Source organism: Pseudorca crassidens, chromosome 3 (genome assembly GCF_039906515.1).
Source record: "Pseudorca crassidens isolate mPseCra1 chromosome 3, mPseCra1.hap1, whole genome shotgun sequence".
Lineage (NCBI taxonomy): Eukaryota > Metazoa > Chordata > Mammalia > Artiodactyla > Delphinidae > Pseudorca > Pseudorca crassidens.
Genome location: NC_090298.1, coordinates 31985755 through 32008711, shown reverse-complemented (window position 1 = coordinate 32008711; position 22957 = coordinate 31985755). Strand labels below are relative to the sequence as shown.

Below are 22957 nucleotides of genomic sequence, written 5' to 3'. Positions count from 1 at the left end.
TTCATTTTATATATAGAACTGTGTATCTGTTAATCCCAAACTCCTAATTTATCCCTCCCAACCCCCTTCCCCTTCGGTAACCATAAGTTTGTTTTCTATGTCTGTGAGTGTGTTTCTGTTTTGTAGGTAAGTTCATTTGCATCACGTTTTTTTTAGATTCCACATACGAGTGATATCGTATAATAGTTGTCTTTCTCTGACTCACTTCACTTAGTTATACCTCAATTTTTTCAAAAAGGTAAAAACATGTGAATGAACGAATAAATGAACAAATAAATGCACACCTGGTTTCTCTATCAACGTCCTGTGCCTCCGGTTAGCGTGAATCGGTTAACCTGATCCAAGAGTACCTACTCAATTTGGTGCTCACGGAAGGCTAGGAGGCTGAGCACCAAGGCGGGCCACCAGGAAATGCCATCAGGTGGGGTCCTTATACTTAGGCCTCCTTTAAAGTATAGCACAGGGTACTCTGCTAATGTCAGACTGCTTTCCTTTCTCTGCTGCATGAAAATGTTATCAAGGTCACATGGAAAATTAGTGGGAAAGATCGCCCGTAAAGTGACATTCACACACCTGGCTTCATGCCCTAAACATAATCATAAAACAAAATGAAACGAAACAAACAGCAAAATCCACACTCGTCGCTGAGAACGCTGATTCCCTTTCTTTTACTTCACTTGCACCAAAACCATACATAATTGTTTCGTTTAGAATTCCACTGTTTTTCCTTATTCTCTGGTTGAAGTGCTCTGAGCTCTAAATTAGCAAAAGGACAAGCATTTAGGTGAAGAAAGCTGAGATTATATTGTATTATCTTAGGTTTCCTACTGTTTGCTTTGGACCTGGATCAAACACCAAAACCTCACAAATGGTTCATCTACCCCATCAACCAGTTCACTCTCTAGGTTCCACTGATGTAAGCTGCTTGAGGGCAGGGCCTTCTTCAGAATAATAACAACCATAACAATAATAGCTAAATTTTATTTAGTAGATATATCGGCCCAACTTCCTGACATACGTTAGTGATCGGAGTTTTTAGAACATAGAAAACACCCGATCAAGGATAATCATTATCACTAATAACTAGATATGCCAGGCCCTGCACTAAGGCCTTTCTATGAATTAACTCATTCAGTCCTCATGACCAACCGTTTCCTTTTACGGAGGTCGGTAACTTGCAGGAGGTCACGTGGCCGTGGGAATCCGGCACGTCTGACTCTGAAGCCCATGCTTGTGACCACTTCAGACCCTGTTTCTCAGGGCGTGGTGGTTCCTGATGGCTTCCAGTGAGATTCTGGCGCTCAGCGGGATTTCCTCCACCAGCATCTCTGGGTGTGGGCCCAGGAATCCAGTAACCTCTAACATGAGCCCCGCAGCTGACTCTCTGTATGCTGACAGTTTCAAACCAGTGGCCACACTCTGATTCCTCTCTGTGCCCAGCCTCCCGCAGGGCTTCCATACTTCTGTGTTGGGTGAATAATGTTGGGGGCAGTGGCTGCCCAGAGGCAGGAAACGCAGCAAAGCAGCCGCGCCGGGCCTGGGGCCCAGGGAAGAGTTCAGATGTCTGCCTGCCTCCGGTGGAGACTGAGTGCTGTGCCCTTTACGCAGAGCACAGCCAGAACTCCAGGCTAAAGAGGAAAACACGGGGCCTATTTCCAGAAGCCTGAGAAAGCGATGGTAAGAAAAGAAATACATCGGGATGGCGTGGAGTTGTAAGAAGGGTGCCCGGGGGCCTGGGGGTCTGCCCAGGGCCGGGTGTGAGAGCCAGCGGGCGCTGTGAGCGGTCCCGAGCAGATCGAGCTTCCCTGTCCAGCTGGGTTTTCAAGGGCGGTTTAGGGGGAAGTTGGGCCTCCCACCCACGGCTGAGCTACTGTTTCAGTTCCCTTTTCTGGGCACAATCAAGTACTTGAGGCCTTGGCGAGGTTAACCACAGGAAAACCACAAGAAAATGGCTTTGCGGCAGCCAGCCTGAAACTGGGGTGTGAAGAGCTCAGCATTTGACCTCAGGGCCCGGGGGAGGGGACGGAGGTGGTGAGAACTGCTCTCTCCAGCTTTCAACCACACGTGGCACCCCAAAGTCCTCAACAACCATAGGGTCACATCGCTGAGCACACTCTGCTGGGTAGGGGCAAGCGTGCTGTGGGACAAGTGACATTTCCTTTCGAAATGCCTTTTATTCGAATTGCAAAGACATAGCATTCTACCCTGGCTGTCAGCAATCCCAGCGCATGACCCACTGAAGCCCCACAATTAAGCCTTCATCTTCTCTGCAGTTCCGCTCTCACTTTCGTCTATTTCAATTCCAATTAATCCCATATCATTTAATGAACACTCGTGCTAGTCACCAGAGGGGGGATTAAAGAAGGAAAAGCCAGAGAAATTCCTGTCCCCATGGAACAGATGGTGAGTAGGGGTTTCAAACCTTAGCAGGCGTCAGAATCACGTGGAGAAACAGTTAACAGATTGCTGGTTCCCACCTCTAGAATTTTTCTGGTTCAGTAGGTCAGGGGTGGAGCCTGAAAATTTGTATTTTTAATAAGTTCCCAGGAGATGCTGATGCTGCGGGTCCGGAGACCACAATTTGAGGATCACTGGTCTAAACGAGATATTTCTAACCTCAAGTGAGGCTGTACCATCACAATCTGTAGAGAAGCTTTTTCACAGTACACAGCTGGCGCCTGCCCCTCGGGAATCCCGCTAGCACCCAGCTGCCACCCAGCTTCTGGTGGCGAGAAGTCATCCAGGTAATCCTTTAGCTACTTCATAGGAACCCACTTGACAAATCTGAGAGCAGTCTAAACCGACGTAAAAGATGTTAGAACTTCTGGAACTGGCTCACCCGTTATCACCCAAGAAGCACTTTTAAAAATGCAAATGTTGGGTTGCCCTATGGAGATATGAATCTGTGCCTTGTTCTTTGCAGTGGGAGACCGGACAAAGCAGGCATTCTCCTTCCCAAGGCTCCAGAGTGAATAGGGAGCAGAGGCAGAATATAAAGAAAGGTCTCTAGACTACATCTTCAGATCTTCCTGAGCTGGACAGCACTGGGCCAAATGCCCGAGTCCGTGCTTGGCGGGATCAACGTCCTCTTCCGACTACTTCCTAATTTGTAAGTGGGGCGTATATGGCAGTAACATACTAGAACAGGAGTCACAAAACCTTCCTCTAGAGGGCCAGATAATAAACATTTCAGGCTTTGCCGTACAGTCCCTATTGAACCTACTCGAGCGTATCACTGTCTCATGAAAGCAGTCGCTGACAATACGTAAATGAATGAGGGTGGCAGCATTCCGATAAAACTTCATTTACAAAAATGGGTGGCGTGCCAGATTTGGCCGTCAGGCCATAGCTGACCAACTGCTGCTCTAGGGATGGATATTGGAAAGAAAGACCAGGAGCCTCAAATTAACTCGGAGCTGCAGGCAGCTGTTAATTCTAGCAGACTGCGCTCTGGCTCCCCCTGCAACCCTCTGTTCGGCGTGATCTGTACCGTCTAAGAAAAATCGCAAGGTGATGTAGAAAGCAGCTGGAGTAGGGGTTACCTGAACACCAGGGCTCCGTCCCGAAGGCCCAAGGAAATGAAGTCACTGTTGGGTCTCATAGGGCTGTCTCCCCTCCACATCAGCAGGCCGTCTTTGGCAGTTGTCTTAAACCTCATGAATGCATTTGATCTGGATCCTGACACCCTGGAGGAAATACACAAATAATGACATCAGATCAACCAGTCTCCACCAACATTCATTCCTGAGGAATCCCAGATTCCTCTGCCAATTATGAGGATAATCTGACATTTCTGACTCTTACTACCAGGAGATTAGAAAAGGCATCACCACCACAGGTCATGCCATGGGTCTAAAGGTCTGACCTCCTCATTCTGCACTTTGGAGTCTGTCTCTCTCCCCAGGTGTGGTCAAATGCCACAAGAGAGCATTTGATGAGTCACAGATCAGCCAGACTGTGGCCAAGGCCACGGTCCCAGCCTGCACCCCCAACACACACCTCAAGTCTTCCCTCTTTCCTGTCCTACCACTCACGGGTCCTTGGGAAAGTGTCCCCTATTCCTCAAAAGGAAGTGGTTTCCTTAATTACCAAGAGGTTCAAGCGGGCAGCTGCTCTGGGCTATGATCGTGGCTGTGGATGGCTATCTCTGGAGGTGACATCCTGGAGGGCAGAGGAGGAATGACTGGACAAGGGGCAGAGTGTCAGACAAGGAAGGTGCCTTGTCTGGAAGGAAGGTGATGGGATAATGGTCTCGAGGGGTGTTGGGGCAAAAACAGGGTGGAGAGGAACAGGAAGATGAGAGGAAGGAAGGGGTGGTCAGGAATGTCAGGTCCTGGCCCTACAGCTTTGGCTGGGAATAGGCTCACGTGATTCTGTGTCCCTATCAGTTCTGAGATGTTCTTAACAATTCTTGGGAAGAGACTAGTTCACAGATCCAGTTTCCCTAGAAAGTGACCAGTGTTTCATCTGCAATAGGAAGAAAAGCAACCATGAGTCCTTAAATAAAAGGTGAGATGAGAGTAAACATAATTTAATATTGCTCCTAAGATGGCACTACTGGAAAAAGCTCTTTATCCATTTTCCTGTCACGTGCACCATCCCTCTGTCTCACGAACATGGCCTGGAGCTGCAGAGTGCATTCAGTAGTGAACAGGGGAGGGGACTTTTGTCTAAGGCTTCCCAGAGCCTGAGCCAGACAGGAGGAGATCAAGTTTGCCCTCCCCAGGCAGGGTCTCAGAGTGGTGGGCGAGGAGCAGGGTCCATGATACTGACTGCTTCACCAGGCCAGGTGCAGAGCAATCCAGCCCCGGCCTGTTCCCTAGAGAGCTGCTTTCCCGTCTTCTGTCCAAGTTTCCTTCTTTCCCTCACTTGCCTTGGAAACATTGATTGGTACAAGCCAATCACGATGGTTCCATTTCTCTTGCAGTGACTGGTTTAGGGGTGGGCATGTGACCCACCGTTGTCCAATGAGACAGAGGAAATTTATCAGGAGGATTCTAGAAAAGACTCCTTTCCTTTTTAATAGAGTCACATGAAAAAAAAAAGTTTTTTTTACTTGCATGGGATATTGCCATGATTTACAGCCATTTAATGAGCATTTATGAACAACTATCTTATAACCACAAAGGGTATAACCATTGGAAAATAAGCTGAGGATAACAAGGCAGGAAAATGGGTCTTTGAATAATACCGTTGATTATCTGAATTAATCAACTCAGGATCCAGTCTAAGTCTGGACAGCTTGTTATGTGAAATAATAAATACCCTCCACGTTTAAGACATGTTGAGCTGAGTTTCCTGTTACTTGCAGCCAAAGGCATCTAACTGAAGCAGACCCTGAGCTTGACTTTTACCTGCAGCTTCACACACATGCACCTACATATATGCACACAGGTGCCATTGGGCTTTCTGCTTTGGGGCACTGCACCTCCTCCTTTCACCAAACCCCTCTGCTCCCAACCACCCAGTGCCTCTCGCTAAGCACCAGGGGGCTAGAAACTTGGGCCTTGTTCACACGCTCCCAGTTTCTAGGGACTGAACACCCTTCCATCTCTGGGGAAAAAGGGCTTAAGAAAGAAGAGGGTTTCTTGGCTGGGAATCTATTTTGCCTAAGGCCCATGCAAGACAACCTTGATAAACACAACATAAGAGTAGAGAAACAAAGCCCTGTCTGTCTGGTGTGTGTTCAGAGTCACCAGGGACATCCAGTGCCCTAGGAAAATGTCTCTCAACCTCTTTTGTTCCTCGAAAAGCCACCAAGTTCCACCCTAAGAACTGCATGCCTTTGGCTTAAAGCATTGCCTTAGTCTGTGAAGATGTGATCAACCTGAAGAGGATGGGAACATTCTAGAATGATTGTGCTGGTGGTAGGGTGAGGGATGGCACTCTCTAAACTACAAAGAGCTAGGGGGGAAGGAAAAGAAAGAGAAAAGGGTAAACTGAAAGCGTCAAAGCCAAGCTTCACTAGATCGAAGACTTTGCCTAGAGCCAGTCTTTCCCATGTCGTGCAAAATAGGCTATTCCAGACCAGGAGCTTGGAGACCGGAGCGGGCTGGAGCATCTGCCACCAGCGATTAAAAGCCACAGCTGTGACTCAGGCATCTCCTTAGATCATGCTCTTGTATCCACGTGAAGAGAGCTGAGGAGCCCCCCACCGAACTGGAAAGAGCCTGAAGAGGACAGTGGACCTCGTCGATGGAGACGCAAAGTAGGACACGGACCTGGGGCTGTTGTTTGGTAGAGGATGCCCCAGAACCCTTCCTCGGCTGGCTTCTTCAGACCATGGCCACAGAGCAGCATCACGCTGACTGCCCTGCTGGGGAATTGGACTCATATAACCCTGGCTTCGGGAGCATCAAGTTCTCACTGCCTCTCAAAGCCTGAATATTGGAAATCCCGGGGCCGGGCACGTCCCTTTCTCTGGGAAACGTCCCTTGGACCAGAAAGGCTTTGGGTTGTTTGTCATGGGCTTGTTTCAAAGGTTGCATTTTTGAGTTTGTTTTTTGTGTTGTTTTTGTTCTAGTTTCTATGTTTATTTTGTATGTTTTTTCCCCTCTGGGACTATGGCTAAATTCTCGTGCCTTTCTGGAGAACTATCTTCTGGCACGGAAGATAAGGAAAAGCTCTGGGAAAGATATTGAGAAATTGACCGACCAGGAGATAAGGAAGGTGCCTGTGGAAGCTTCTTACCTCTTGAGGATATCCGGATGGTCATATGTCAGGTAACTGCGGCCGATAAACTGAGGGATCTCAATGGCTTCTGTGATGGCTGAGACAGAACAGAAAATGGAGGTTACATGCTACATGGCTCTCTTGACCCCTACACTCCACCACGTGGCGGGAAAATACAAAGAAAGCCAGTTCCTGGAAGCAGGACATTTATCAACTTGGCGGCCTCTTCCTCTTGGCTGTACAGGCACTTGGCCTGGTTTGGGACTGCCCGGCCTGATGGCCTGTAATTGGCATCTCCCTGCTGTCCCCTCTCTGGGGCTGGCCGTCACTCCTATCGGTCTCAGCACTGCCGAGAAGGCCTTGCAATATGCCAAAACTTGAACTGTGCCCAATTATTCTTGGAAGCCAAAGGGCAGGTCTTGGGCCATGCGAGGAGCAGCTGGGGATAACCCTGTTCTCCAAGGGAGGCAGAGAAAACAATCCCCCCAACAAAACCCACCAGGATTTCTCTAGCTGAAGCCAATCTGGTCCAGAGCCCTTTCAGCCATGACCTCAGACACTGGTGAAGCAGAGGGGATGAGGCTTTGACAATTGTTTGCAAATCACCTTCCGGTGTTGTATTTCACAAGATTTTCACCACAATCACAGGAAGGAGCGGGGGGGGATGGGAGGGTTTGATTGTTCCCATTTTTATATTTTTACTTTATCATTATTATTTTTTGCGGTACGCGGGCCTCTCACTGCTGTGGCCTCTCCTGTTGCGGAGCACAGGCTCCGGATGTGCAGGCTCAGCGGCCATGGCTCACGGGCCCAGCCGCTCTGCGGCATGTGGGATCTTCCCGGACCGGGGCACGAACCCGTGTCCCCTGCATCGGCAGGCGGACTCTCAACCACTGCGCCACCAGGGAAACAACCCATTTTTATAGACTAGGAAATTGAGGCATAAAATCATCAAGGATTTGCCCAAGATCATACAGCTAAGAAAACAATAGACCATGAGCCAGACCGACTCTCCCCAGTTCTGGCCCTGAGCCCGCTTTTTACTTTTCAATATTTTAGAGGTGTGTTTCCTTCCTCCCAACTTCTCATCTTTGTGTTCTTGAGGAATCTCCTTCTTCCATACAGTCAGTAAAAGAATAGGCTAAGGAGTTGTGTTTGGTGTCACAAATTAGGGATAATTTAGGGGATTTCTTCTAAAGAGATTATAGCAATATCTCTCTTCTCTTTAGAAAGGCACAAATGGCAGTTTAAATAAATTAAGGTAGAGTGAATCTCATGTTTAAAGAAATGTGCAAAACGAGAGAGAATAAGCCAGCTTATAAAACGAGTTCTAGTTTCACAAAAATATGCTGTTGGTACAAAGACATTGAACTAAGGACTCTATACCCAGGGGAGAAAACGTACAATTATTGACACTACAAACGACAGGAGAGTTTAAACTCAACTTCTAAACATTAAAAGAAAGAAGAAAGGAGGGAAGGAAGGAAGGAAAGCAAAACACAAAACCCAATGACATTGGGCCCCCAAATATAGGTTCCTGTGTTAGCAGGTCACCACAGCATGCTCCCATTCTCTTCATAAAAAAATAAAGGAAAGAAGGAAAGGAGGAAGGGAGAGAGAAAGAAAACAAGAAATGCAGAACAGAAGTAAAAAATGTTAAAGACAGTTTCTGAGGTAACTAAGAAATTGCTTCACTGTCCTCTGAGGCAGCATAGCCCAAGACAAGGGTCTGCTGACCGGAGCACCTTCTAGAGACTGAAGTGAACAGCTCTTGCATCTTAAATTCTGGGCTGTACCACAGGTCTATCTTCCTGTGCTTAAAGCGAGTAGGAGGAAGAAGGAAGAAAAGGAAGTCGAGAGAAGGAAAAAGATGCAAAATGACACAAGCAGAAAGATGGTGGGAAGAGGGAAGAAGAAGGGGAAAGTAGACGCCAGAAGAAGAGAAAAGAAAACCGTGGAGAAGGTGTAAAAATGGATGGCAGCCCCGGGCAGGGGAAGGAGAGGGGGATGGGAAAGGTGAGGCTGGGAGAGACACCCAGAGGAGCAGAAATAGAAAGGAGAGGGCCAGAAGGGGGGATGAGAAGTAAGAGTGCGAAATGCAGGAGGGCAGGAGAGCTCTTAGCTGGGCTGGCAGGCCCCGGACTGCAGGCTGCTAGTGCTGAGACAGGAGGAGAGACTATCCCACCCAGAGCTGAACATCACCCCGGCGCCCCTGCTGGGTTAGGCTGAGCCTCAGGCAGGGCCTGTCCCCGCTGTTGGGTCTGTGGCCAATAGTCCTCATTCCCCTGGACTCCCTGAAATGGTCAGGGCACACTCTGCACCTGGACCCTCAAAGGGGTTTGTAGGAGCCCCGTCCAGGTGCCTGCTAAGCCCCCCAGCTCAGGAGCTCAGGGCTTCCCGAGGTCCAGCTGGGGGACAAGTGTGTTCCCAGGGCCGGCGATTTTGGAGGGAGGATGCCCACCACCCTGGGAGGTGTGTCCCCCTCATTACCTCTGCAGGTGGTTGGCCTGCACTGTGCCCGCAGCCTGCCTTGGCATGAGCCCAGGGCACTGTCACAGCTTCTCAGGGCACTGTACACAGGACTCACTGTACTTACTATTGAGGCAGTAGTTCCCACACTCTGCCAGGTGCCAGCATGAAACAGAACAGGGAAGGTCAGAATCTCACAGTCATTGTAAAATCCCAATTACTTTGGTTGCAGATTTCTGGGAACCAGCCTTGCTGCCCTCGGGAAGCCCTGCAGGAATTCACATTCCTCTTACGGAATGTGAATCTCATTCCCAACAGGAACCACTGGAAATCTGCATGGTGAGCACCAAGTCACCCAACACACCTCCCCAGTCCCAGCTCACGAGTGGAGGCACAGGTGGTGGTGGACCAAGAAGATGTATGTAATAAATTGTCTGACACTGAGGCTCCCCTGAGCTTGTGCTGACAGTCCCCATTTAATCTAAACCTGGAGAAATTCCTCGTTAAAGTTACTTACCTTGTCAATGACCATTTATTTTCTTGTTTCCAGGCTACGTGTGAAAAAGGCATGATAAGCCAGCCAGCTGCCTTTTTTCTCTCCGTAGTGGAAAATATCATCCTCATTCCCACCCCACCCCCTTTGCAATATTCCAGAGCCCTGGTGACGTGGTGATTAACAAAGAGCAGGGGAACGCTCTAGAAATGACACCGCGGAATACAAAAATGGTGAAAATACACTCAGTGTCGTCAGCGTATGTGGATAACTATTAACTCCGTCCTACAACATTACAGCTAGAAGTGACCATCTAGCCCTTTCTGGCCCTTTGTGGTTTGTTTAAATATTGTCAGCACAACTATATTTGACCCTAACCCTTTATATCTAATTTCTTCTACATTGTCTTTTTTTCTGTGGCAAAGGCACTCGTTGAAAAGTGTTTCTGGTGCCTCCTCACACTTAGACCTAAAAGCTCGTGCCCTCTGGTGACACAAATAATACCCCCAATGAATAGCCTGCAAGCTAGGCAAAGCATTTTCCACTGCAGGGACTTGAAATTCCCAATGGACCATATGACGAGTTAAGGGGAGCTTGCTGGCTCCTTCATAGTCCCAGGACCAGTGAAGGAAGGACCTGGGGTGTAGTAGTAACCTAGCTTTCTCAGCAGCCAGGACTCCTCTCAACAATCCCCTGAGAGATGGCCATCCAGCCCCAGGGAACACTTTCCACAATGGGTAGCTCTCTCGCCCATAGGGCAGCACCCTCCACTGCTGGACAGCTCTACTTGGAGCAGATGTCTCGGTTCCATGAAACTGACTCTGCAGCCATTAAGTAAAGAACAGCAAAAAAATGTTTTTCAACAATACCAGTCTTCAGCTATCTAAACATGAACATCTAGGTTGAACACCCCCCCCAAATTTTCCATTGTTTATGATACACCATCAAAAGAAAACAAATTCCCTGTAGTATGCACAATTTCTGTTTTATTTACTTGTGATGTGCATACTGAGTTTTCTTAAATTATAGCCCATACTTAATGATGCTATGTGTTTTATGCACTGGGACCCCTCTCCCCGGCCAAAAAAATCACCCAAATCACACCCAGCAATACGATGTGAATTTACTAGACGCAACATAAAATGTCCAGAATGTGGGAGATCAGTATGGACCAGGCAGGTTCCCATCTCTGAGGACTGCGCATCCCTGACAAATGTGTGACCTAAGCCATTAGCTTTCAGTGTCGGGAGTGAGTGTAGAGCAGCTTCAGCTGCTACAGAGAAACAACCCCATCTAGTGGCCTGCAGGGTCCTGCATGGTCTGAGCCCACACTCTAATGCAGGGAAGGGAAAGGAGGACCCGGCTCAGAGTTCTTTCCCAAGTGGCCTGTCTGCTACGGGCTGGGGGAACCCCAGGAGGAAACAGCTGCACCCTGCACCCCTGTCTTGGACACGCAGAACATAGCAAATGCTCTGAAAAGTCCCACAGAAGAGACAGTGGTTTGTTCACCCAGGATTACCCAGATTTATTTGACCCCAGAAGCCCCCTCCCATTTTGTGCCTATGAATGTATGCTGTCTGTCTCTCTGTGTGAGAGCAGAACAGCCTTCAGTATTCCTTGGAACTTAAATTTTTACACATGCTTCGTGGAACTCTGCTTTAACTCGTTAGTAACTTCAATACAAGAGCCCTGAGGGACTGGGACACAGGTGGGTAAATGTGGATGACAGCAGAGAGAAAGAAGACAGAAATCTCTAAGGATGGCGAGTATCTTTTTGAGGAGGGCGGCTTTTTTTTTTTTTTTTGCGTTACGTGGGCCTCTCACTGTTGCAGCCTCTCCCGTTGCGGAGCACAGGCTCCGGACGCGCAGGCTCAGCGGCCATGGCTCACGGGCCCAGCCGTTCCGCGGCATGTGGGATCTTCCCGGACCGGGGCACAAACCCGTGTCCCCTGCATCGGCAGGTGGACTCTCAACCACTGTGCCACCAGGGAAGCTCAGAGGGCGGATTTTTGACACCCCTCTGGTGAGGTGAGAAAAGGGCCTTGGTACTGGGGTACAGCATAGGGTGCTGAGGTTTGAGGTGGAAGAAGGCACCTAAGAGTGACAGCCCCCAAATGGAAGGTGAGAGGACCACCAAGCCCTGTGGGTTTTGCTGGCACCTGGAGTCGCGGCTGGGAGTTGGAAGACCCTCTGGATCCTCCTGCCCCGGTTGGGGACAGAGAGGCTCACTTTTCTGCATTTCAGTGGGAGCCCGGTACCCACCTCCATCTGGGCTCAGGCTCTGCTCCTGCCTCTGATTTTGCCAGAGACAAAGGGCAGGATGGGTGTCCCAAAACACCCTCAATGTTCTGATGGTCTGGGAGCCTGGACCGCTCCAGGATTTGTCTGAGTTTCTGGCCCCAGCCTGTCTGCACCACCAAGAGGTGAGAACAAGTTTCCAATCTCCTGACTAGGGTCCCAGTGGAATTCGCCCCTGAGGATGGTAGAAAGAACCAGACTCACTGAGGATCCCAGAAGCTAATTTCCTGACGGAGAAGGTAGGCCTTGGTATGGACTGGGGGAGGCCTGGCGCTGGGGATTTCTACAACATGCTGCCCGCTGTAAAAGGGCTGGTTTAACTTCTGTGGGGAGTGCTAGGAAAGGTTCGTGCTTTTGAAGCATGATCTGTTAATCAGGGAGGGAAACAACCCTTAAATATATGAGGCTAAGAATCACCTTGCTAGGGCTTCCCTGGTGGCACAGTGGTTGAGAGTCCGCCTGCCGATGCAGGGGACACGGGTTCGTGCCCTGGTCCGGGAAGATCCCACGTGCCGCGGAGCGGCTGGGCCCGTGAGCCATGGCCGCTAAGCCTGCGCGTCCGGAGCCTGTGCTCCGCAACAGGAGAGGCCACAACAGTGAGAGGCCCGCGTACCGCAAAAAAAAAAAAGAATCACCTTGCTGGATCAGACAGGATCCTCTTTGACAACCAAGGATGGCTTCTAACCATTCTTTGTTTTTCTCACGAAGAATATACCCCAACTTTTAGACCGTTCTCCTGCATCTCTGTGGAACCAGCTCTCCTCCCTTTATTTCCGATCCTTACGCAGGACTAGAGGCTCACCTCAAAAGTCTGTTTGGTAACTGTGCACCTCTGAGAGCCTGCTGGGGCCTGGAAAAATTGTCCTTAACAGTCCTAACCTGCACCCAGAGTCCCATTAATCCTCTCAAGCCATATAACAGGAGAAGTTATGTGACACAGGCCACACCTCCTATATACGAATCTTCTCAGGATTCGCAACAGTTGCCATTTTGCCAGAAACACCATCTTTATTTCAAAGCACAAGGAGATACTGACATAACACAAGGACAGCTGATGTTCTGCCTGGATTTTAATCTTGGCTCTAGCCTAGGATGTTGAAGAAAAAGAGCCCTGAAAGCCCCCCCAGAGCCCCCCTGCCACGGTCCATCCCCTTGGATCTCGTCAGGAGGCCCAGGCCCTCAGCCATCTGAGTCTTCATTCCAGGGAGATTTATTTCTCATTGAACCCGAGCCTGTAGTTACAAAGCTATACACGTGAGCACTTTATATCTGCATGGTTCATGTTCTGTAACAGGAAAGGAGGGTTAACACGATCACAAATTATCCTCTCCTTCCTCCTTTAATTCCCAGAGCGAAAAGTTCACTTAAGCTTGGACTTTATATATTGACCATTAGTGTCAGCATTTAAGGCAGGAGCAAGCTTGAATTTGCCTGCAGTGAAATTGAAGACCTAGGAGATTCAAATGCTGATGTGTGAAATCCAGATCCGGTTTTCTGAGGGAACGGGCCACTCGAGCTGAACCTCTTCAAGTACCTGCTATTAGCTAAACAGTGATTTGCTTGTTAGAATTATAATCAGCCTCATTCACAAATGTTCCTCTTCTTTGGGGGTTCGTCACCAAGGTGAGCTATGTTAATAAATATATTTCATACGATTTGCCATGCAGGTTTCAAAATTCATTTCACTGTACTACTACTTAGTCTTCCAGCTGGAAAACGGGCACCTTTCATATTTTCCAAGACTGCTGCAAAACAACCTCTCCTAGCACTCCATGCCCCGAAATAGCCACCTGTTTTCCTCTAAGCCCCACTTCTAATAAAAATCAGGAACCTGGAAATAAATAGGAAAGAGAAAGAGCACGTTCCTTCGCTTAGGATGGCCGCCTTCTTTCCTTCAGACCTGTCTACCTTTTCTAATTAGTTCCCAGACAGGTGAAGTCACCTGGCATTCTAACAAGAAGGCCCACGTGGCCCGACATGACACAGCTGCACAACGCAGGCCTCCTCTGGACCCGCCGTGGCCTCCGCCTCCTTGAGCTGGTGTGGAAAGCTCAGGCCAGCAGGGCCTGTGGTCTGGGACTTGCTCTGATTTCACACAAGGGCAGGTTGAAAGCTGAGCAGCTCACAGCACTTGCTGGTGCATTTTATTTTTCTCACCAAGAATAATAACGTTTAATATCGGTTGAGTACTTACCAGGCGTTCTTCTAAGGAATGTGCGCTGCCTCATTTAACCTACGCTACAATTCTCTGTGTTAGACAACATTGCTCTATTATTCCCATTTTACAAATGAGGAAACGGAGGTACAGAGGAAACACATACAGCATGGAAAATAGTCTACAGAAGGTTATTCATATTTTTGTTTGGAGCAACGAACGTACAATTCAGATTTTGCCATACTTGGCAAGATGTCTCAGATTTCTCCTGGCCGCATTCACAGGTAGGAGTCAAAAATATTTAGTCAAGACCTTTATCAGTCTATAAAGCCCAGGCATCCACCTGTCAGGATAGGCTCTGGGAGTGGCTCAGATGTAGGAATCCTGGAAACCTCCCTTACCCATATTATGAGTTAAACTCTTTCTTTTTAATTTGGCTGCCTGACCAGGGATCGAACCCAGGCCCCGGAGGTGACAGCGCTGAGTCCTAACCACTGGACCAACAGGGAATTCCCTATGAGTTAACATTTTGATTGCTAGACCATGAGGGGATTCTCAGGGAAGGAGCCATGGTAGGTTGGGGGAAGGGGGGGGGAACTATTTACTTACTGTTTACAGAACTGTTTCAGCATTTTAATTCTTATTAAATAATTACAGTAGTTTATATATAATTCATCATCTAATATGCTATTGACATCATTGATAAAAATAATTGGTATGGCTGTCCCGGGGTTATCAACTGGCCCCCCAAACGGTCTGTCCATTCCCTCTGCTCCCAGAAGCAGCACCTGAGTCCCCTCTCCCCCTCCCCTCCCCGTGGTGTACCTTTCTGGCAGTGCAGCCCCTCGAAGCCCAAGGGGCAGTCACACTCATAGCCCTCCTTCCTGGGCCGGCAGCTGCCCCCGTGGGCGCAGGGGGCTCCCACGCAGGGGTGGGCTGCATTCTCCACGTTCACGCCCCACGTGAAGTCATGCTTCACGTGGATGGTCCGGTCATTCAGGATGATCTTAGGAAAGAAAATGTAAAGAAATTCAGGAATTCAGAAAACGTCTTTTCGGTCTTCCACAGCTTTCCTCAGCTAAGGTGAACTGTGCCTAGCGAGGGCGCTTTAAACAAAAGAGAGAAAGTCCGGTTGCTGCTTCTATAGTCTTGTAAGCGACACAGGAACTGAAGTGATGACATCTGGTGTTTGGGACACTCTGCATCGCTTAGAAGACTATACACGCAGCTTCCTCTGTCTCTGGAAGACCTGGCTACTCAGTGAGGTCGTAAAGAAGTCCCAATAACCACAAAATTAGGGTTCTAATTCTACATGTTAGAATCACCCGAGGTGGAGGCGGGGAGGGTTAAGAAATATACTCATGCCCAAGCCCCACCCAGATCGAGTGAACTAGAATCTCTGTGGGTGAAATGGAGTCATCGGTAACTTTAAAAAGCTTCCCAGGTGAGTCTAAGGTGCGGCCAAGGTTGAGAGATGCTGCTAGTAAAGCGGAGTAAGGAAGAACACAACACAAAAATGCTACACAGGCAGGAATCCACGGGCGGGTGATCGTGTCTGGAGGTGGTGGAATTGTACTGCTGTGTCGTCCTGGCCAGAGTTCTCTGCCGCTTCTTCCGGCTCCACCATCTCGGCCCCGCAGTTGCCCCCCTCCCTCCTGCTTCCTCCCTCCCCTGACACTCTGGAATCCCCTTCCTGTTCACATCCTCTTCCCTGGAGTGAAACTCAGGTCACATTCTTAGCACCGCTGTGCATATTCACCGGACGAGAGAGCTCTTTGTTCTCACCCTTTTCCCCTGCAATGGGGCTTTAGTGAAACTGATGAATTATAGGGTGAGGTTACTGGTCTCCCCAGACACAAATAAACGGAGTGTGCCTTGGCCCTGAGCTGTTGGTATTTCAAAGTCTCACAGGCTTTGCTGAACTCAGAGACAGAGAGGACACATCCCAGGGGAAGGTCCACCACGCAGGGGGTCCTAAGAGATTAGCAAGGGTACTTCCAGCCACTAATCCATGTTTCCACAGGTTTGCCTAGTTGTTAGGGAGTGTCAGGAGAGCTGGGAGAAAACTCTTCCCTAGCCCTGAATCTCAGAAGCTGCCGGACAAGAGCCAGAATCTTTCCGCAGTCTCCTCTTCTTGCTGAGAATGCAGGACTTGAACAAGCCACGAATGGCGCGGCCCACTGCAGGGTAAGGCAGAGCCGATGACTGGGTCACTGGGAGGGGAGGAGGGCCTTTCCAGGAAGTAAGGAGGAAAGGCTTGTGTGTGCTGCGTGAAGAAGGGGGCAAAACCTGACACAGTAGGAAGGAAGGTGAAGCCTCTTAGCAACTCAGCCCGCTTCCTAATTTCAAACCCGTGATTACACACATGGCCGATGGGGGCCATGTGCCCACCCCCATTCCTGGAGGGACAACGGTCCGAACTGAGGTGTCACTGATATCACAGTTCAGCAACAAAGGGAAGCACACCAGAGAGAGGAAATATTGACTGGGCCCCTTTTCTGGGCCCTACACTGGGATACAGAGTACAGAGCCCCAGGGGCCCTTCCCAGAGTCCAGATGTGCAAATCGTGAGAGGACCCTCCTCTCTCACTGTCCCTCCATCATCTTAGCCTCTCCTGGCTTTGCTGCAGGTCTGAAAGGGATCGGTGGCCCCCATTCCTCCAGTGGTTGCTAAAGGGAAACAGGATACTGCTAACATCCAGGAACCGGATGTGCTTTTCTTCAAATTCTTTTCCCCCAGTGTTTGGTGGTCCTGGAAATCTGGGTTGGTGGGCCAACCTGCATATCTGTTGCAGACAGGACATAATCTCATGACTGGAGGGATCATGGACAGCCCCAAGAGAAGGAATAAGAGACAGATATGAATGGGGTCAGCATCCTGTCTCTTTTACTAGCTGAGTGGATTTTTTCCAGACTTCTATGGAAGGACTTTAATCTGTGCTCAAGAATATGGTTACATGATTGATGAACAACTGTTAAATCATGGTGGTGGGGATGGGAGTGGAGGCGGCAAAAACAAGTGGGTCTTGCCTTGAGCAAAAAGCAAAGTGACCCCAAAGAGAAGCAGGAGTCCCTATGAGACTCCATCCTCTTCCTTCCATTTTGATGAAGTGTCTATAGCGACCTGGTGCCAGGTACCTCCCTCAACAATCCCAGGATATTTTAGTGGATGTGTCGTACAAATTCATCTTCACTGAGTCGCATTCATGGGATGTCTGCTGGATATAGCTAGGAGCAGACGTTATAAGAAAGTGGGGTTGCAAAGGTATGCTCTGAGCACTAAAAAATATAGTTTGAAAAACGTTAAAAATTTCTCAAGCTTTCTTTCTTGGGTGCAGCAGTTTGCACGGATCAAAGTTCTCAATTCCACTGTCTGCAGTCAAGGTCACACAATACACATGAGGAAGGGAAGCCTGTACCTTCTGGATGCTCCCACTGAATGGCTTGAGGATGCCCGAGTTCTTCTTCACGTCATCATAATTGGGGACCCCGCCAATGAAAATGTCCGAGTTGCACTTAATCTGGGTGAAGCCTCCCTGCCAACAGGTGAAAAAACAAAACACGGTGCAACTTCAGAAAAAAATGGTTAAGATTACCAAAGGTATCTTTGGTTCCCTGTCAGGGAGCAAATGGCAGAGACAGTCTCAAGACTCATCATGACAATATGTCTACACATTGGCTTGACCTTTGCCTTGTTTTGCATTGCTACTTACCACTTGTTGGAAAATAAATTTCTTGACATTTCTGAGACTCAGTTTCATCACCTATAAAATGCGAGCGGATATGGTAGACTGTTCCATCATCAATACCCCTCTCCCTGTAGGAAGATTACCTCCAACCTGTCAATCTCAAGTGGGGCTATGTAACTTGCTTTGGTCAATAAAGCATGAGCAGAAGAGAAGTTAATCACTTCTGGGCAGAGGCTTTCGCAGCCAGGAGGGGTTCGCCGTGCCCTCTTCCCCCACGCCCTGTTCCTTCAGCCTGGGTCTCGGATGAAAGCTGCAGCTGACCATTGACGGACATGTAGCGTGAGTGAGAAATAACTCCTTATTATAAGGGGCTGGTATTTGGGGCTTATGTGTGCCGTACAGTCTAGCCTGTCCTGGCGGCTGAGATTCCACTGACTTAGCACTTTGCCTAGAGTTGGATGCATATTCACTAATGGTGAAGATAGAACCTCTTTAGGCCAAGAGAAAGGGAAGGCATGGCAGGTGGGAGGCATTCCTTGTTATCAGATACAAGGGCAGAGAAATTCTTTTCCAGGTTCTCGGAGAATTCCCCATTGTCAATCCCCAAAGGCTTCCCCTGCTTCTGGTCATTTCAACAGCCTAAACCCAATGGCTGGGCTAGATAACAAGCTGTGTGTGAGATGTAATGTCTAAACTCCTTTAAACATGAGTCTCAATTAAGTAAAATGTCCTAAGCTAACACACATTTGAGACCTCTGGGGGATGAACACACTTTGGGTAACATAAGTTATTGTTTCCTTTATGATCAAAAGAAATACAAACAGTAGCGGCATTTAATAATTTAACAAATATTATTGGGCACCTACTGTGTCCCAGGTACTAAGTGCTGCACAAACAACAGTAAATAAGAAAGTCCAGGTCCCTGCCCTCCAGAGGCTTACGCTGGGGGGAACACAGACAAGTGACCGGGCAGGTAAGATTAACCCTGTGAGGACTGTCCAGGTGACTACGGGTGCACCTGGCGGGGAGGGGGCATCACATACTCTACCGCAGACATAGGGAGTGGGGAGGTGCACTAGGGAGAGTTAGAACTGAGAAAGACACTGGGCAAACTCAGGGCTTAGGGGGCACGTAGGTATAGGGCAGAGGCAAGGAGGGACCAGATCATGCATGGATAGAAATGTGCACTTCACCCCAAAAGCACCCCAAAATGTGCACTTCACCCCAAAAGCAATGAGTTTTCAGCAGGAGAGAGAACAGTCAGACTGTGTTTTAGGAATATAACTGGCCAGAGGGGTCTGGTTGTGATGGAGACAAGAGAGGAGGGAGCTCCATCTAGGGGAGCGCTCACGGTGGTGGGGTCCAGCCAGGTAGAAGCAGAGAGGTCTTGGATTAAACAGATTGAACTGCCTTCCGTCAATAACCTTCAGGCAGCTTCGAGGGTTCTTATTTAACTAGCGGGGAGGTGGAGGGGGGTGGTCATCAAAGAAGGGCTTTCGCGAATTCTTGTGGCCCCATGAAACAGAGAACCAGACAGGAGCTGTCAGCACACACCCCCATGAACCCATCTCCATCTTGTCTTTAAAATAAAATACTAGGAGGAAAGCAGGAAGCCTGCAGGGTCAAAGGGATTTCAGAGAAGCAGGCTGTTTTGAAAACACTTGCAGTTTCTTGGTTGGGTCCAGCGAACGGGGCGGGGTCTCGTGGGGTGAGAGGCGTCCCCTTTGGCTGCCCATCAAAATCCTCCCCCGCCACCGGCGGTGGATAAGAGGCGGGGCTGCAGCGGCCACGCCCACGCAGGACCGCAGGAGATAAACAAACAGACCCACCGAGGCGGGCCTGTTCTGCGGTGGGATGCTCTGGGCCTGGATCTGCCGCTTCCGTTCGGCTGGGAGTGGTTGGAAAACCTGAGCAAACGCCCTGGTTGGGTTTTCCTGAACCCTGGGAAGCACTGCCTTTCCTCTAAGTCTGCATAGCTTGGCTCACCCTGCGCTGTTGGTATTTCTCAGTGCAGCCAGGAATCTGGCCCGGATACTTAGGGGCTGGGTTAGCCCCCAACAGTATCCTCTAATCCCTGACCCCACCCATCTCTCAAACTCCAAGACCTCTGCCCCTCTCAGCCACACCTTTGAACATGGTGTGGACAGGACAGCTGCAGGCACTGAGACCCCTGCGGGGTGATCTGATTAAGGTTTAACTCCTGGAGATCAAGCACTGGGCCTTCCCACTCCTGTCTCAAGGCAGCCTCACAAGAACCACCCTCAAATGCACACACAACAGCCACGCCTTCCCTCCCACATGTTTATACTGCTTTCCAGGTGGGCAGCCCTCCGGTCAGCTCCATCCGTTCAAATAGCCAATAGGGAGGACACGGTTTTACCATATTGTCTAATTCTCATTCCCTGGCGTGGTAGTAACAGAACCGGAGGTGTGGTTTCTACCTTTGTGTTACCTCTTCACTGTTGGACCCCAATGGTAAATACCGCCTCCTGAAGGGCTCCTTACTTAGAATCCAAGGCCTTAAGCCCACTATTTACAAACACCCCCATCCTAAGTTTTTGTTACTGTTTTACAGATGTTGGTAACTAGAGCCTAAAGCGATACAATGCTTTTTTGAATTTATATTATTAAGTCAACACACAGTCAGATCTATGCTTGTGAGCTTCTGATCTTATCTTGGACTGAAGTCAGCTGTTAGAGTTTTCTGGATTGCACAAGAAGTGACTCCCATTCTCCCTTTAAAATCCACTTTCTTTTATTCGTCTCCCTTCCTTCTTCCCTGCTTTCCTTTCTTCCTTCCATCTTTCCTCCCTCCCTTCTCCTCTCCCTTCCTTCCTTCCACAAATATATATGGGATGTTTTCTAAGGTACTCGCCTCTTGAAGCAGAGCCCAGTTTCTGATTCTTCTAATTCCCAAGGAGGTCCTTGGTTCTGATAGGACCACCCACCATTGCTGTCCCCAAAGCTGCCTGCTTGACATGCGTGTCCTTCTTCCTTCTCTCCTCCTCAACCAAATACCTCTTACCACCAAGAGTCCTTTTTCCTTCCTTTTCTTTTTTCTATCAATTCATTTTCTTATCAGAACACCCACATTCATCAATGCCCCCTTTAAATCTGCACAAAATGAAGACTGTTGTAATGAACAGCCTGGCTAATCTAAAGTCCCCTCTGTTTTCGGGGTCTGTAAATTTCGTACGTGTACAGAATCGCAGTAGGTTATAGTTTAAAGCAAATCTCTCTTATCCCTCCTTAAAAGTGTCATTTTTCCTTTGAACATGACCTTGGAAATAAAATCATGGATGAAAGTTATAAACTTGAGTGGAAATTCTGAGCTCTTGAGGCTATTATAATAGCACACTATTAACAATAAGTAAAGCTACAAAGTGCTGATCATATGCCAGGTTCTGTGGTGTTCTATAAATACAGTTATTCCAATTCTCACAACTCTATGAGACATCATTATTGTGTCACCACTACCCCATTTTTTAGATGCAAAAACACCAACTCGGCAGATCGAGTGACTGGTCTGAGCTCACACTACTGGTGAGGAATAGAGCTAGATTTTGAGCCCCGTGAGTCTGGTTTCAGAGTCTGTCAGCTGTGCGACCACCCCATCTCTGGCCCTGCCTTGGAGTTGTGTTCTGAACTTCCTTATACACGAACATGAACAAAGGCAGAGGTTGGGAGGCATGGAGGTAGCCGGGCAATTTTTCTGAGCGCTACGTTTGCATTAGCTCACTCCATCCTTCCAACCACCCTATGAGGCCCCTCTTATTATCATCCCCATTCACAGCTGAGGAATTGCAAAGTTAAGTAACTTGCCCAGTGGGAAGCTTGGTCGTTAGCCCAGGTAAACTGGCACTGTGTTTAATCATCATGCTGCCACTTTCATCTCCAAGACAGGAAGGAAATAGTAACCCCATTCACATAAGCCGTTAGGAGGTGACGTCCTTCTTACCTCCGCCATTCCCTGCACTACTTTCTGCTTATCCACCTGTAAGATACCGTTCTTCGCTGTGCGAGACACGTGCAGCTCGTGCCAGTGACCCAGGGTGAGGGGCTCTTCACTCCTGTTGAAGGAAGGAAACTGGGCATGGGTTAGCACTACTGGTGTTGGAAATAATGTCCACCAATCTGGCTCACATGAAACGTGCCAACCTTAGGCACCTCACTCCCTTCAGCAAAAAGAAAAACCTTCTTTCCTTCTTGGTAAACACAGCAGTGCTAGCTCCATTTACTGGACCCCTTCATGGGAGGAGTAAGTGTCTCACTTATCATTTTACTTATTCCTTACAACAAGTCTGAAATGGGGGTAGGATTAGTCTGGTTTTCAAGATGAGGGGTGACATGAGGCTAAAGTGTGATCAGAGTTGCATACAAGCTTTGGAGAAGAGAAAATTATATAGGCTACGATGTAAAACAGATTCCTTGATGTACTGATATCTGTAGCATCCTCTGAAATGCATAAAAAATAAGATGGGTGGATGGATGGATGGATGGATGGATGGATGGGGAATATAAAGATAAATAGATACATGATAAAGCAAATATAGCAGAATGTTAACTGTAGACTATAGGTGGTGGGTATAAGGATTTTACTGTACAATTCTTTCAACTTTTCTATGTGTTTGAAATGTTTCATAATAAAATACTGGGGGGACAGTTTCCATGTTGTCTGATATTGTGAAAAGGATTAAAAGTACTTTAAAAATTCCATTATTAATTCAAGATGGAAACACTTGAAGTTTTAATGATATTGATAAGAGTTTTACATGTTACACTTTACAGTGAGGTGTGTAAAAGGGTATAAGTATTGCATTTGTCTTTCTAAAGAAGTCTCTATAGTTCCTGGCCTTCGCTGAACCTCCCAATTATTTTTTGGTCCTGGATCATCTTTAGAAACCCACCAGGAATACCAATGGGCACAATTATTGAAAGGTCTCCACCCTCTCACTTGATTCTTTGCTCTGGCAAATGCTTTTGCCATTTGTCCTTAGCAATTAGAATTTAATCACCTTGGCTCCATCAATATGCAATAAAGATCTTGTTCAGCAGCCCATCTCCATAATAACTAACGGCGCCTGAGCCTGTTCTTGTTGCGTAGAGGTCATTCCCCGTCCACACGCTGCTTCCCTCAGCAGAGTGATACTGACTGTGGCCATTATGAGCTCACTGCAGTTG

General features: G+C 48.4%; 1 protein-coding gene and 1 long non-coding RNA gene across 4 annotated transcripts in view; one reads left to right on the top strand and one right to left on the bottom strand.

Moving 5' to 3' along the window:
- The window catches only part of EGFLAM (EGF like, fibronectin type III and laminin G domains), a 170560-nt gene that overhangs the window by 6749 nt on the left and 140854 nt on the right, over positions 1–22957 (bottom strand). Inside the window, exons 16-21 of one of the 3 annotated variants that reach the window (XM_067730551.1) lie at positions 21735–21846; positions 17507–17623; positions 14913–15093; positions 9269–9292; positions 6691–6769; positions 3543–3686 (exon numbers count right to left, since the gene is read on the bottom strand). In XM_067730551.1, coding sequence (XP_067586652.1) covers positions 3543–3686; positions 6691–6769; positions 9269–9292; positions 14913–15093; positions 17507–17623; positions 21735–21846 — 657 coding nt within the window. Of the gene's footprint in view, positions 1–3542; positions 3687–6690; positions 6770–9268; positions 9293–12585; positions 13218–14912; positions 15094–17506; positions 17624–21734; positions 21847–22957 lie in introns of those variants that run through there. The other 2 variants (XM_067730552.1, XM_067730553.1) reach the window with 2 other exon arrangements.
- Positions 1556–9842, top strand: LOC137221222 (uncharacterized). Its single transcript, XR_010941931.1, has 3 exons — positions 1556–1677; positions 9374–9480; positions 9692–9842. It is a non-coding gene; the product is annotated as an uncharacterized lncRNA (long non-coding RNA).